Source organism: Megalobrama amblycephala, linkage group LG2 (genome assembly GCF_018812025.1).
Source record: "Megalobrama amblycephala isolate DHTTF-2021 linkage group LG2, ASM1881202v1, whole genome shotgun sequence".
In the NCBI taxonomy this organism is placed as follows: Eukaryota; Metazoa; Chordata; class Actinopteri; order Cypriniformes; family Xenocyprididae; genus Megalobrama; species Megalobrama amblycephala.
The window spans coordinates 61,391,585-61,407,405 of record NC_063045.1 but is presented as its reverse complement, the minus strand read 5'-3'; the positions used below and the strand labels follow the sequence as shown (position 1 = coordinate 61,407,405).

The following is a 15,821-nucleotide window of genomic DNA, read 5'->3' as shown; positions in this document are numbered from 1 at the left end:
ATGGCACTCACAATTTCTTCACATGATGCAAAAATTAATATTTCACACATTCGCACAACTTTGTTTTTTAGAAGTGGTGAAAGTAAAGAAACACATTTTTTTTATTAATCATCCATAAAAAGACCAGAAAAATAATTTTAAGATTTTAAATTTCTTTTTTTTCTGCTCACCAAGGATGCATTTATTTGATCAAAAATACAGTAAAAAATGTGAAATATTTTTACAATTTAAAATAACTGTTTTCAATGTGAATATATAGTAAAATATAATTTATTCCTGTGATCAAAGCTGAATTTTCAGCATCATTACTCCATTTCTGATTCTCATCAGTGTCTAAAGTGAATTTATGTTACAAAAGATTTCAAATAATTGTTGTTCTTTTGAACTTTCTATTAAAGAATCTGTTCTGAAGTCTGTTTTCAACATTGATAATTGATAAATGTTTCTTGAGCAGCAAATCATCATATTAGAATGATTTCTGAAGGATCATGTGACACTGAAGACTGGAGTGATGATGCTGAAAAATCAGCTTTGATCACTGGATATAAATTACAATTTACTATATATTCACATAGAAAACAGCTGATTTAAAACATAAAAATATTTCACTATTTTTACTGTATTTTTGATCACAAATGATGATCACATTTACATTAAAAACTTTTATTTGCTCATGTTGTCTGTAAAATGTGATTTTAATTATTGGATTTTTATTCAGATATTATTTTTTTCATGCATTTATTAAAATGATTGCTTAATTTGCATCTCCTGCATGCCGTCTTTCTCGTTCAGGGTCACACGGCGATGTTGAACGACGGCTGCTGGCATCCCAAGATCAAAGAGGAGTTTCTGACCTGCTCCAATGACGGGTGAGTTAAGTTAATTAGTTCGTTAAACTGCTGTCATGTTTATATCCAGCTACTTGAACAACAACATGTGTGGTTTAATTTGAAGGAAACTCGATCACATTCTTGTGTTTTGAGGTTTGTTTCCGCCACAGTAAAATGCCAAGCATTTGTGTTTGCATACTTGAGGATGTTCTGAAAACCATTGTCTATAATCCCAGGGGACTGTGGGGTATTTCACTGGGATTGTTTTGAGTGCTCCAACTTTCATTTTAGTCACTGAAACTTTTTGGAGAGAATTGCATGATTGTCTAAATCAAAGTTAAAGTTTATATTCCTTTCTCATAATAACTGCATGTTAAACAAAACCAATATGTTCTTTTAATCACACTGTAATGCTTTTCTTTATTTAAAATAACATTTATGGCAGTCATCAAGAATTCAGTGAGTCATTTGTCAGGCTGGTCTTTTCAAGAATCACTTCATAAGAATCATTTGTTCTTGAGTAAGTGAGTCTAATTTAGTCATTTGACCAGTTCAATAATCTGTTCATAAAAATCAGTCTTTTTGCTCACAGTTTAATTTTGTTTATTTTTTATGGCAGGTTATCCAGTCAGTTAATGAATCTGATTCAGATTCAGGGAGTCATTTGTCAAAGTGTATTTGACCAAGAATCGCTCTGTAAGAATAATTTATTCATAAAAATAAGTCTTTTTGATCACATTTCGTTGTTTTTCTCAAATTAAAATAGCAATTATGGCAGGTTATCCAGTCAGTAAATGAGTCTGATTCAGATTCAGGGAGTCATTTGTCAAACTGTTTTTTTTTTTTTTCCCTTCAAATTTTTTCTTTTTATCAAATTCAAGAATCTGTTCATAAGAGTCATTTGTTCGTAAGAGTCAGTCTGTTCTGTTGGATCACATTTCATTGTTTTTATCGAATTAAATAGTGTTTACGGCAGTCGTCCAGTCACTGTGATTCAGATTCAGATTCAGGGAGTCATTTGTCAGACTGATCTTTTCAAGAATCACTCCATAAGAATCATTTGTTCAAAATTTTTTTTTTTTCTCTGCAATTATCTAGTCTGTAAGTGAGTCCTCAGAGATTCAGTGAGTCATTTGCTAGTCTGACTCAAACAATAGCTCTCTCTGTCTTTTTGACCAAATGAAGAATCTGTGTATAAGAGTCATTTGTTTTTTTAATTGCATTTTAATGTTTTCCATTTATAGCAGTCATCCAGTCAGTAAATGAGTCTGATTCAAATTCAGGGAGTCATTTTTCAAACTGATCTTTTCAAGAATCACTCCATAAGAATCATTTCAAAATCAGTCTTTTTGCTCACAGTTTAATTTTGTTTATTTTTTATGGCAGGTTATCCAGTCAGTTAATGAATCTGATTCAGATTCAGGGAGTCATTTGTCAAAGTGTATTTGACCAAGAATCGCTCTGTAAGAATAATTTATTCATAAGAATAATTCGTTTTGATCACATTTTGTTGTTTTTCTCAAATTAAAATAGCAATTATGACAGGTTATCCAGTCAGTAAATGAGTCTGATTCAGATTCTGGGAGTCGTTTGTTTTTTTTTTTTTTTTTTTCACTGTTTTCTTTTTACCAAATTCAAGAATCTGTTCATAAGAGTCAGTCTGTTCTGTTAGATCACATTTCATTGTTTTTATCGAATTAAATAGAGATTCAGTGAGTCATTTGCTAGTCTGATTCAAACAATAGCTCTCTCTGTCTTTTTGACCAAATGAAGAATCTGTTCATAAGTCATTTGATTATGTCTTTGCAATTGCATTTTAATGTTTTCCATTTATAGCAGTCATCCAGTCAGTCAGTAAGTCTGATTCAGATTCAAGGAGTCGTTTTTTAAACTGTTTTTGACCAATTCAAGATCGATCTGTAAGATTTATTCATAAGAATCATTCATTTTGATCACATTTCATTGTTTTTCTCAAATTAAAATAGCAGTTATGACAGGTTATCCAGTCAGTAAATGAGTCTGATTCAGATTCAGGGAGTCATTTGTCAGACCAATTTGTTTTTAACGAATTCTTTGGTCCATAAGAATGACCTATTCATAAGAATCAGTCTTTCTGATCACATTTTAATGTTTTTCCTGAATTAAAATAGCATTAAAGGCCAATCCAGTCACTAAGTGAGTCTGATTCAAAGATCCGTTCATAAGAATCAGCCTGATCATACTCTGTTTCTCACATCTCACACATCTCAAGGAGAATATAATTCATTTTGTCGCGACGCTGCAGTAAATGCTGCTATATTCAGCCAAAAGTGTTTTCCAGTCAGATGTTTCAGTGTTCACAGCCTCCAAACTACAGGCCTGTGAAACTTTATATGCGTATAAACCTTTGCAGTGCGTCAAATTAAGCCCTCATTGTGTTCCCCTATAAAAGCGCGCTGGTTTTACTGTGTGAGCGTCGCCGGTGAGTGTTTGAGTCGTGTTCAGCGGACGCACAGATGTGGCTCTGTTTTATTCACTTGTAATATAGATTCTGGAAGTCTTCCCTTGGCACGTTTCAGCGCATGTCGCAGGCGGTTTCAGAGGAGGAAACCATTTATGCTGGGGAACAGCTGCAGATGCGAGCCGTTATATCGGCAGCACGGGAACGGGGGCCACATGTGATCGGCTGGTGTGGCGCTCGGGTCACGCCGAGTTCTAGATCGACTTCAGTGTTTTGGGCGGCACTTTGGTGCGATTATCATGGGTCAAAAGTTTGGTCACTGTAGATTAAACTGACAGGCCAATGAGAATGTACGACATGAGCGCTTCCTCTCATGGCCGTGGGTTCAGGGCTCAAGAGACAGACGAACCTTGAGTTTGACCTCTTGTTGAAACTGAAACGATGCTATCATAACCTTTTTAATATAATTTTATCATTACTTACAAATAGAGCTGCCCCCTAATATTCGACTAGTCGTTAGTAGACTACTTAACAAAATATTATTAGTCGCTAGTTGCAGACAAAAAAAAAACTTTGTGGTGAAGTCACGCAGTCCATTAGGGACAGATCGTTAACGGCGGGTGTTTGTGGTAATTACAGTATGTCGGGCAGGAAATCCAAACGTTCACCGATCATCCGTCGACCTCAGATGGCTTATCATTTGAAAGTAGTTGCAACTTTACATGGTTGCTCGCTATAACGTTAACCTATACTCTAAAAATGCTGGGTTAAAAACAACCCAAGTTGGGTTAAATATGATCAAACCCAGCATTTGGGTTGTTTTAACCCTGCGGATTGGGTTGTTTTAACCCTGCGGATTGGGTTGTTTTAACCCTGCGGATTGGGTTGTTTTAACCCTGCAGATTGGGTTGTTTTAACCCAGCGGATTGGGTTGTTTTAACCCAGCGGATTGGGTTGTTTTAACCCTGCGGATTGGGTTGTTTTAACCCAGCGGATTGGGTTGTTTTAACCCTGCGGATTGGGTTGTTTTAACCCAGCGGATTGGGTTGTTTTAACCCAGCGGATTGGGTTGTTTTAACCCTGCGGATTGGGTTGTTTTAACCCAGCGGATTGGGTTGTTTTAACCCAGCGGATTGGGTTGTTTTAACCCAGCGGATTGGGTTGTTTTAACCCAGCGGATTGGGTTGTTTTAACCCTGCGGATTGGGTTGTTTTAACCCAGCGGATTGGGTTGTTTTAACCAGCGAATTGGGTTGTTTTAACCCAGTGATTGGGCTGTTTTAACCCCGCGATTGGGCTGTATTAACCCAGCGGATTGGGTTGTTTTAACCCAGTGACTGAGTTGTTTTAACCCCGCGATTGGGCTGTATTAACCCAGCGGATTGGGTTGTTTTAACCCAGTGACTGAGTTGTTTTAACCCAGCGGATTGGGCTGTATTAACCCAGCGGATTGGGTTGTTTTAACCCAGCGGATTGGGTTGTTTTAACCCAGTGACTGAGTTGTTTTAACCCAGCGGATTGGGTTGTTTTAACCCTGCGGATTGGGTTGTTTTAACCCAGTGATTGGGCTGTTTTAACCCCGCGATTGGGCTGTATTAACCCAGCGGATTGGGTTGTTTTAACCCAGTGACTGAGTTGTTTTAACCCCGCGATTGGGCTGTATTAACCCAGCGGATTGGGTTGTTTTAACCCAGCGGATTGGGTTGTTTTAACCCAGTGACTGAGTTGTTTTAACCCAGCGGATTGGGTTGTTTTAACCCTGCGGATTGGGTTGTTTTAACCCAGTGATTGGGCTGTTTTAACCCCGCGATTGGGCTGTATTAACCCAGCGGATTGGGTTGTTTTAACCCAGTGACTGAGTTGTTTTAACCCAGCGGATTGGGCTGTATTAACCCAGCGGATTGGGTTGTTTTAACCCAGCGGATTGGGTTCTTTTAACCCAGTGACTGAGTTGTTTTAACCCAGCGGATTGGGTTGTTTTAACCCTGCGGATTGGGTTGTTTTAACCCAGTGATTGGGCTGTTTTAACCCCGCGATTGGGCTGTATTAACCCAGCGGATTGGGTTGTTTTAACCCAGCGGATTGGGTTGTTTTAACCCAGTGACTGAGTTGTTTTAACCCAGCGGATTGGGTTGTTTTAACCCTGCGGATTGGGTTGTTTTAACCCAGTGATTGGGCTGTTTTAACCCCGCGATTGGGCTGTATTAACCCAGCGGATTGGGTTGTTTTAACCCAGTGACTGAGTTGTTTTAACCCAGCGGATTGGGCTGTATTAACCCAGCGGATTGGGTTGTTTTAACCCAGCGGATTGGGTTGTTTTAACCCAGTGACTGAGTTGTTTTAACCCAGCGGATTGGGTTGTTTTAACCCTGCGGATTGGGTTGTTTTAACCCAGCGGATTGGGTTGTTTTAACCCAGCGGATTGGGCTGTATTAACCCAGCAGATTGGGTTGTTTCCATCCAGCGAATTGGGTTGTTTTGTATGTGAATATATAGTAAAGTGTAATTTATTCCTGTGATCAAAGCTGAATTTTCAGCATCATTACTCCAGTCTTCAGTGTCACATGATCCTTCAGAAATCATTCTAATATGATAATTTGCTGCTCAAGAAACATTTGATTATCAGTGTCGAATTATATAATTATATTGAGTGTATAATTTCTTTCAACTGACCCCAAACAGTAGTGTATATCTAATACCAAAAAAAAGAAAGAAAGAAAAAAGTTACACTTGTAAAAATACATCTTGAGCTAATCTGTTTCTGAACATAGTAATGTGTCTGATGTGAGCGGCACAGAATACATGTGCTTCAGTGAGACGGATTGTCTTCTACGGCGTAATTTCATGCATCATTTCTGGCGTGACCCGTTCCTTTAACGGGGTCTCGTGTGAGCTGAATGGATCTCTCTCTTCTTGTGTTTGCAGATAGGGAATCTGCCGTAAGTAGAGCTTGTTTCAGCACACATTGATCGCTCACAGTGCCGCAGCTTTGAGTGTTGATAATAGCACAGATCACCCGGTAAAGCTCAGTATTATTCATCTGACCACCCTGGTACCTCCTATTGTAAGGCAGACTTTCTGTAGTGTCTTATTCTGCACAAAAAGTGTCCCTTCATGATCGGCCAAAGTGTCTAGTTTGCTGTACAACTAAACATTTGACTAATAAAGTAATTTGATTTGGTGGTTTGAGTGGTTTCTCAGTACTGTAATGCATCCAGTTTTACTTTATTCTGAATGATTCATTATTGTAATGCAATGACTTTATTAAATTTTTTGGTCACACTTTAGTTTGGGGAACGCATTCACTATTATCTATGAGTTTTACCTCAAACTCCTAATTTATTAATTTACTAATTAATATCTTGCAACTCTCACTTTATATCTCACAATTCTGACTTTATAACTCGCAATTCTGACTTTATAACTCGCAATTCTGACTAAATCTCAATTCCGACTTTATAACTCGCAATTCTGACTTTATAACTCGCAATTCCGACTCTATAACTCGCAATTCTGACTTTATAACTCGCAATTCTGACTTTATATCTCGCAATTCTGACTTTATAACTCATAATTCTGACTTTATAACTCGCAGTTCTGACTTTATAACTCGCAATTCTGACTTTATATCACGCAATTCTGACTTTATAACTCGCAATTCCGACTTTATAACTCGCAATTCCGACTTTATAACTCGCAATTCCGACTTTATAACTCGCAATTTTGACTTTAACTCGCAATTCCGACTTTATAACTCGCAATTCTGACTAAATCACAATTCTGACTTTATATCTCGCAATTCTGACTAAATCGCAATTCTGACTAAATCGCAATTCTGACTTTATAACTCGCAATTCTGACTTTATAACTCACAATTCCGACTTTATAACTCGCAATTCTGACTTTATAACTCGTAATTCTAACTTTAAATCTCACAATTCTGACTTTATAACTCGCAATTCTGACTTTATAACTCGCAGTTCTGACTAAATCGCAATTCTGACTTTATATCTCACAATTCTGACTTTATATCTCGCAATTCTGACTAAATCGCAATTCTGACTTTATATCTCGCAATTCTGACTAAATCGCAATTACGACTAAATCGCAATTACGACTTTATATCTCGCAATTCTGACTAAATCGCAATTCTGACTAAATCGCAATTCTGACTTTATAACTCGTAATTGTAACTTTAAATCTCACAATTCTGACTTTATATCTCGCAATTCTGACTAAATCGCAATTCTGACTTTATATCTCGCAATTCTGACTTTATATCTCGCAATTCTGACTTTATATCTCGCAATTCTGACTAAATCGCAATTCTGACTTTATAACTCGGAATTCTGACTAAATCGCAATTCTGACTTTATATCTCGCAATTCTGACTAAATCGCAATTCCGACTTTATATCTTGCAATTCTGACTTTATATCTCGCAATTCTGACTTTATAACTCGCAATTCTGACTAAATCGCAATTCTGACTTTATATCTCGCAATTCCGACTTTATATCTCGCAATTCTGACTTTATATCTCGCAATTCTGACTAAATCGCAATTCCGACTTTATATCTCGCAATTCTTACTTTATATCTCGCAATTCTGACTTATATCTCACAATTCTGACTTTATATCTCGGAATTCTGACTAAATCGCAATTCTGACTTTATATCTCGCAATTCTGACTAAATCGCAATTCCGACTTTATATCTTGCAATTCTGACTTTATATCTCGCAATTCTGACTTTATAACTCGCAATTCTGACTAAATCGCAATTCTGACTTTATATCTCGCAATTCCGACTTTATATCTCGCAATTCTGACTAAATCGCAATTCCGACTTTATATCTCGCAATTCTTACTTTATATCCGACTTTATATCGCAATTCTGACTTTATATCTCGCAATTCTGACTTTATATCTCGGAATTCTGACTAAATCGCAATTCTGACTTTATATCTCGCAATTCTGACTAAATCGCAATTCCGACTTTATATCTTGCAATTCTGACTTTATATCTCGCAATTCCGACTTTATATCTCGCAATTCTGACTAAATCGCAATTCCGACTTTATATCTCGCAATTCTTACTTTATATCTCGCAATTCCGACTTTATATCTTGCAATTCTGACTTTATATCTCGCAATTCTGACTAAATCGCAATTCCGACTTTATATCTCACAATTCTTACTTTATATCTCGCAATTCTGACTTATATCTCGCAATTCTGACTTATATCTCGCAATTCTGACTTTATATCTCGCAGTTCTGACTAAATCGCAATTCTGACTTTATCTCGCAATTCTGACTTATATCTCGCAATTCTGACTTTATATCTCGCAGTTCTGACTAAATCGCAATTCTGACTTTATATCTCGCAATTCTGACTTTATCTCGCAATTCTGACTTTATAACTTGCAATTGTGAGATTAAATCTTGCGATTCTAAAGTCAGAATTGTGAGATAAGTCACAATGATCTTTTTATCTTTTTTTTTTTTTAATTTACTAGTGGAAACAAGCTTCCATAATTTCATGCATCCTTGCTGAATAAAAGTTAAATCTTGCTCACCCCAAACTTTTGAACAATAGTGTATAAATATGATAAATACATTACAATTCAAATATTTTTAAACATTTAAATGTTCCATAAGCTTAATTTTCTTCATACAAAATATAATTAAAATCTGCACATCCATATGAAAACGTTTGGAAGTTTTCTGAAAGTTTACGTTCCATTAGTCCATATTCTCATCTTACAGTTTACTGGTGTCAGATGATGAATAGTGATGACCTCTGTGTGACCTCTCCACTGCATTGTTCTTTTCCCCATAACGCCTGAAAATCCTCCGGAGGACCGTTGTGCTAGAGGCCGAATGCCGCAGATTCCCATCATGCCATGCTGGAGTAAGAGCAGGTTTCTGGCTCCAGACTAAAAGCTCGCAGTAACTCCGGCTCTGGAGATCTGCCACCTGTTTCAGCTACTATTCACTCACACTGAAAATTCTCCATCATGTTATTGCTATAATATTTTTGTTTCTGGTGAAGAATAAACACTGCGGGTCGTTATACAGAGCTGCAATGGCGGGATGGATCAGTTTTAATACGTGTGTATGAATTTGTGGCAGCGATGTGTGTACAAGTAGTCATAAAATTTATATTTGTTTTAAGAGGTGATGGTGAAAAGTGGCCGATTTCTGTCTCATCCGTGGCGAAAACCCAGAGACCATCATAGCAGACGTTCAGAAGGACTTTATTTATAAATGTTTTTAACATTTTTGAGATATTAATTTCACAGAGCTGCACAACAGAGTGTATTTTTAGAAGTGCACTCATTTGTTTTAGCCGTTGTCCTGAAGAAGGATTAGGAAAAATCCCATATGCTCGGGATCTTTCCTAAATTGCTGGTCTTATCTGAGTTAATGAACCTCCGGGGCTTTGGCCAAACGTCTCTGATAATGCAAGACATATTAGGCTTGTAAAATGCATCTTTTCTGTGATTAGATAATAAATCCTCGCTGCTCACCAATGACATCATCATCTTCGCTCATTAGTTCCTTTTTTTTTTTTTTTATCTGACAGTAATTTTCTTGAAATGTATTGTTGACGACAGTGCACTTATTAAAAATGATGTTGAATTTATGGTGCTAAAAAAGGCTAAAACTCTAAATTCAACCTGATTAAAGCACCACTGCTAAAAAGTAAAATGTATTTATGAATTATTTTATGCATTTTATTTTATTTATAAATTTCACATATTTATTGTTTGAAATCTCTTGTTTTTTATTTATAATTAAATTATGAACAATAAATACAATTTTTTCTATAATTTTATATGTAATATTATAAAATATAATATAACATTTTATATATATGTAAAAAAAATGACAAACTATTTTAGCATACTGAACTTCTAAAAATATATTTTTTATTTGTGAATTTTTTTATTTATAAATTTCACATCTTTATTGATTAAAATATTTATAATTTATTTTATTTATGCATTTTATTGATTTGTGAATTTTTTTATTCATAAATTAGTTTTTTATATATCTTTATTGATTGAAATCTCATTTATTTATTTATAATTAAATGTTTATGAACTATACATATATAAATATTTTATAATAAATAGATACAAATTTTTATATTACAATAATATTAAATATTATTAATAACAATATTTTAATTATAATATATAATTATTATATATAATATAAATATTACATATTATATATATATATATATATATATGTACAATTTACACTATTTTTTCACAAATCTATTTTTTACTTCTAAAAATATTAAAGCATTTTTATTTATGAATTTTATTGATTTATGCATTATTTAGAAATTTCACATCTTTATTGATTAATCTTTATTTAATTTATATCTTTGATTAAAATTTCTTTCTTTCTTTATAATTAAATTATAAACTATAAATGATATTTATTATAATATTATAAAATATAATATTTTATATATATTTAAAAAATGGCAAACTGTTTTTTAGCATACTGTAGCTGCACTTAAAAGAAATTTGTTTTTTTTATTTTGTTTTTTTAATAAATTTCACATCTGTACTGATTAAAATCTTTATTCATTTATTCATAATTTATTTTATTTATGCATTTTATTGATTTGTGAATTTTTATTTATACATTTCACATCTTTATTGAATGAAATCTTTATCATTTATTTTATGCATCTTAATGATTTATTTATGAATTCTTTTATTTCCTTTATTGAAATCTCGTTTATTTATAAAGTATAAATGTATTATTTAGTATTATATTTTATTATAATTTAGTATTATATATAATATTATAAAATATAATATAACATTTTATATATATTCAAAAGATGAGACATATGAAAACTATTTTTAAGCATACTGTAAAAAATATTAAAGCGTAATACTTTAGTGTCCAATTCTCACTATTAACTAGTTGCTTATTAGCATGCACATTACTAGGATATTGGCTGTTTATTAGTACCTATAACGCTGGGTAAGTTACTCTTAAAAAGTAATTTTTCTGATAAGAAACGTCTTAATATGTGTCCTTCCTGAGCTGAACTCGGTCTATAATCCATTAAGTCTGTTTTCATGGTTAAAGCGCTGTTCGTTTGACATCCGTGTGGCCCGTGAACAAGTCGGGGCATCGAATGGGATATGCATCAGGTTCACCTACAGTCCAGTGCATTCCCCTTCACAGAGGAAGTCTTCCATGTCTCCGTCACAAACCCGCGTGCCGTTCAGTGCACTTGAATGTGCCCCTGTTGTCCACCGAAGATTCAGATACAATGATCAGCGTGAGGGCGTTTAATTGCTCCGAGCCTTTAAAAGCTCATTAAGAGTCTCGGCTCAGATGGAACGGGACGCCGATACAGATGAATAACGTCCCGTCGGCCCACCCAGCTTCACCTATGAAACGCTCTCGGCCCCTGAAGTGAAACAAGACAAGCTCTTCATAATCAGTGATGTGTGAGGCTCTTGGGGCCTCACGACTTTCTTTTAATTCTGCTCTTTTTTCCCCATCCATCTGGGGAAGTTTTCAGTTTCTAATGTCTCCGAACACAATCCCGCAGGAGGATCCCATCTGATTGGACGGGTGGCGTGAGGTGAAGAGGCCCCATGAGGAGCGTTAGGGGCCGTTTGGACGTGTTTCTGCTTTCTGTCTGAGATGTTTTTAAATCAGGGATTCCTAAACTTTTGTCAACGAACCCTTTAGATGTAAAATACTTGAAGATTTTAAGTCGTAATTTGAATAATTTAACAACATGTTCACATGTTCACGCTTCTCTGATAGTGTTCTATTTTCACTTTGTAGTGGACTTCAAAGTGCACTCAATTTTTTTTGTTGTTGTTGTGATGCGCATCTCGTTTGTTTATTTATAATTAAATTATGAACAATAAATATAATTTTTCTATAATATAATATATAATATTATAAAATATAATATATTAATATATTATAAAATATTATATATTAATATATTATAAAATATTATATATTAATATAATATTATATATAATAAAATTTATATATATGTAAAAACAAAATGAGACAAACTATTTTTCATACTAAACCTTTAAAAATAGTTTTTTTTTATTTGTGAATTTTATTTATAAATTTCACATCTTAATTGATTAAAATGTTGTTTATTTATTTATAATTTATTTTATTTATGCATTTTATTGATTTGTGAATTCATCAGATTATTTTATATATCTTTATTGATTGAAATCTCTTATTTATTTATAATTAAATGTTTATGAACTATACATATATAAATATTTTATAATAAATAGATACATATTTTTATATTATAATAATATTAAATATTATTATTATTATTATTATTATTATTATTATTATTATTATTAATAATAGTGATAGTGTTCTATTTTCACTTTGTAGTGGACTTCAAAGTGCACTCAAAAAAAAAAAAAAAAAAAAAAAAAAAAAAAAAAATATATATATATATATATATATATATATATATATATATATATATATATATATATATATATATATATATATATATATATGTGTGTGTATATATATATATATATATATATATATATATTAGTTGCGCTGCATCCAAATATGCCTACTTCCATACTTTATAATAAGCAAAAAACGTATTTGATCCGATTAGTATGTCCCAATCCATAGTATTTATAAAACAGTACTACTTCCGGTGAGATTCTGAAGTGTGCATACTCAGACGGTGTTTGAAATGCTCTCTTTACGCCATCTTGCACTTGAACGGAAATGTACAAACAAATGTACACAAAATTATGTCAAAAACTGCCCGTCGTGAAGAATATCCTAGTAAACATAGTCAGTTTTGTCTTAACTGAATGTAAACAGTGAAAGTAAATGCATGTGTATCAGTATATTGGATCAGTGCATTCGCTCTTAAAGTGACAGCAGCCTAATATTTCTGCTACTGTCTGTGTTTTTAATGTTAATCAAACAACAAAAGACAAAGAATAATTATTCACTGCTCTCGACTGAATAACTTTTGTAATGTTAATAAGGATTAATCTATGTTTAATTTATACAGTAAATACCATACAGACTGTATTTACTTTTATAGTAGTTTTATGTGGTATCAAAATTGGAATAGAGAATTTTGAATTTTTCATTGGTATCAACTGCCTGGTTTTGTAAAAACAGCCGGTAAAAAATATTTAAGTCACCAACCACTGGCAGGTGTGGCAAAAAGTTAGTTTTAGGCATCTTTGATGTGTTTTGCCGTTTAATTCTACTTCTGGCATCATGAGTGTTGTGTTTGATGACGTTGTTCAACCGTTGCTCCGACAAGATCCTAAAACGCATTTACATTCGTCTGGGATTGAGATGTGCAAACATATATTTTCAAACTTGACTCGTCAAGTGGGTTTTCTGAACAATTAGTTGACTATAACATACGTTTTTAGGGATATATGGACACTGCACAAATAAATAGACAAAAGCTTTTATTGCATATAACAGGAGTATTCGCAGACCATTTAAAATTTATTTATGTGCTTGTATGTTTATATATATTTTTATTTTTTATGCGTTATCTTTTTATACATGTTATTTATTTACCTTGTATATAAAATGAAATAAATAGCTTAATTTTTAACTTTCTTAAAAACAATTTAAATGTTTTTATTTTATTTTATTATTTTTTATTTTTATTTTTTTTTTCTATTTATTTATGTGCTTGTATGTTTTTATATATTTTTTATATACATTCCTATTTTTTTTTGTTATTTATTTACCTTGTATATAAAATGAAATAAATAGCTTAATTTTTAACTTTCTTAAAAACAATTTAAATGTTATTATTTTATTTTATTTATTTATTTTATTTTATTTTTCTATTTATTACGGAAGAGGATTAGGGCCAAGCAATAATAAAAAAATAAAACCATCTCGAGATTAAAGTTGTTACATTTTGAGAAAAAAGTCTAAATAGAATGTTGAGAATAAACTCATTAAATTACGAGAAAAAACTCGTTAAATTTCAAGAAAAAAGTCGAGATAAAATGTTGAGAATAAAGTCATTAAATTACAAGAAAAAATCGTTAAATTTCGAGAAAAAAGTCGAGATAAAATGTTGAGAATAAAGTCATTAAATTACGAGAAAAAAGTAGTTAAATTACGAGAACAAATTCGTTAAATTATGAGAAAAATTTCGTTAAATTTCGAGAAAAAAAGTCGAGATAAAATGTTGAGAATAAAGTCATTAAATTACGAGAAAAAAGTCGAGACATTTTTCAAATTTTACAAATTTAACAACATTTTTCTCATAATTTAACGAATTTGTTCTCGTAATTTAACAAGTTTTTTCTCGTAATTTAATTACTTTATTCTCAACATTTTATCTCGACTTTTTACTCGTAATTTAACGAGTTTATTCTCAATTTATCTCAATTTTTTTCTTGAAATTTAACACGTTTTTTCTCGTAATTTAATGAGTTTATTCTCAACATTTTATCTTGACTTTTTTCTCGAAATTTAACAACTTTAATCTCGAGATGGTTTTATTTTATTTATGTGCTTGTATGTTTATATATTTTTTACGTTATTTACTTACCTTGTATATAAAATGAAATAAATAGCTTAATTTTTAACTTTCTTAAAAACAATTTTAATGTTTTTATTTTATTTTATTTATTTTTTATTTTATTTTATTTTTCTATTTATTTATGTGCTTGTTTGTTTATATATTTTTTTTATATATGTTCTTAATTTTTTTTACATGTTATTTATTTACCTTGTATATAAAATGAAAGAAATCGCTTAGTTTTTAACTTTCTTAAAAACAATTTAAATGTTTTAATTTAATTTAATTTAATTTAATTTAATTTAATTTAATTATTATTTTATTTTTCAAGACATGGAATGGAAACAAGACACAAAAAAAACATTAAAAAAACTGACTATTTGACCATAATTGGGATTGTATGAATCCATATTAGAATGGTGAGGTAAGCGAAAAACGTGCGTCACTTTTGTCTACAATTATATACAGTGCCTGTTCATAAATAAATGATGTGTTATTCAGGGAAGCAGCATCATAAATCACAGTCAGTGCTAATTGCATACGACAGTGTTAATGCTTCAAAACCCACCGCACGTCATTGGAAAATATTTCCTGGGCTGTTTACCTATCATGTTCGGATGCGTCCGTACTGGGATGCCTTTGTAACGATAGCCATGAGTTACCATGACGACCTGATTACATGAGCGCTGATGTCATGATCTGGAATATGGTTTCTGTGTAAACATGACCGAAGAGGCAGGTGCTGCCGTCTGCCATCCAGTATTGCAGTGTTTATTATAAATGATTTATCCGCACACATCGTTATTGTGTTAAATTCATGTTTCTCATAAAATTTAATCAGAATAACTCCCCCTCCCTCTTAGAGCATCTCTTCTCTGATGACGAGGGCGGGGCAACCTGTCACTCACATGAGATCCACCAATAGCAAACCACAATTAATTCAAAATCAAGCCCTACATTTGTTCTTGTTTGCAAAGCAA

The 15,821-nt window shown here is 32.5% G+C and overlaps 1 protein-coding gene across 3 annotated transcripts in view; it reads left to right on the top strand.

Annotated features, from left to right (window-relative positions):
- Positions 1–15,821, top strand: part of LOC125262541 (WD repeat-containing protein 70) — a 94,106-nt gene that overhangs the window by 20,320 nt on the left and 57,965 nt on the right. For all 3 annotated transcript variants that reach the window (XM_048181346.1, XM_048181345.1, XM_048181344.1), the window contains one exon: positions 793–869. In XM_048181346.1, coding sequence (XP_048037303.1) covers positions 793–869 — 77 coding nt within the window. The remainder of the gene's footprint in view (positions 1–792; positions 870–15,821) is intronic.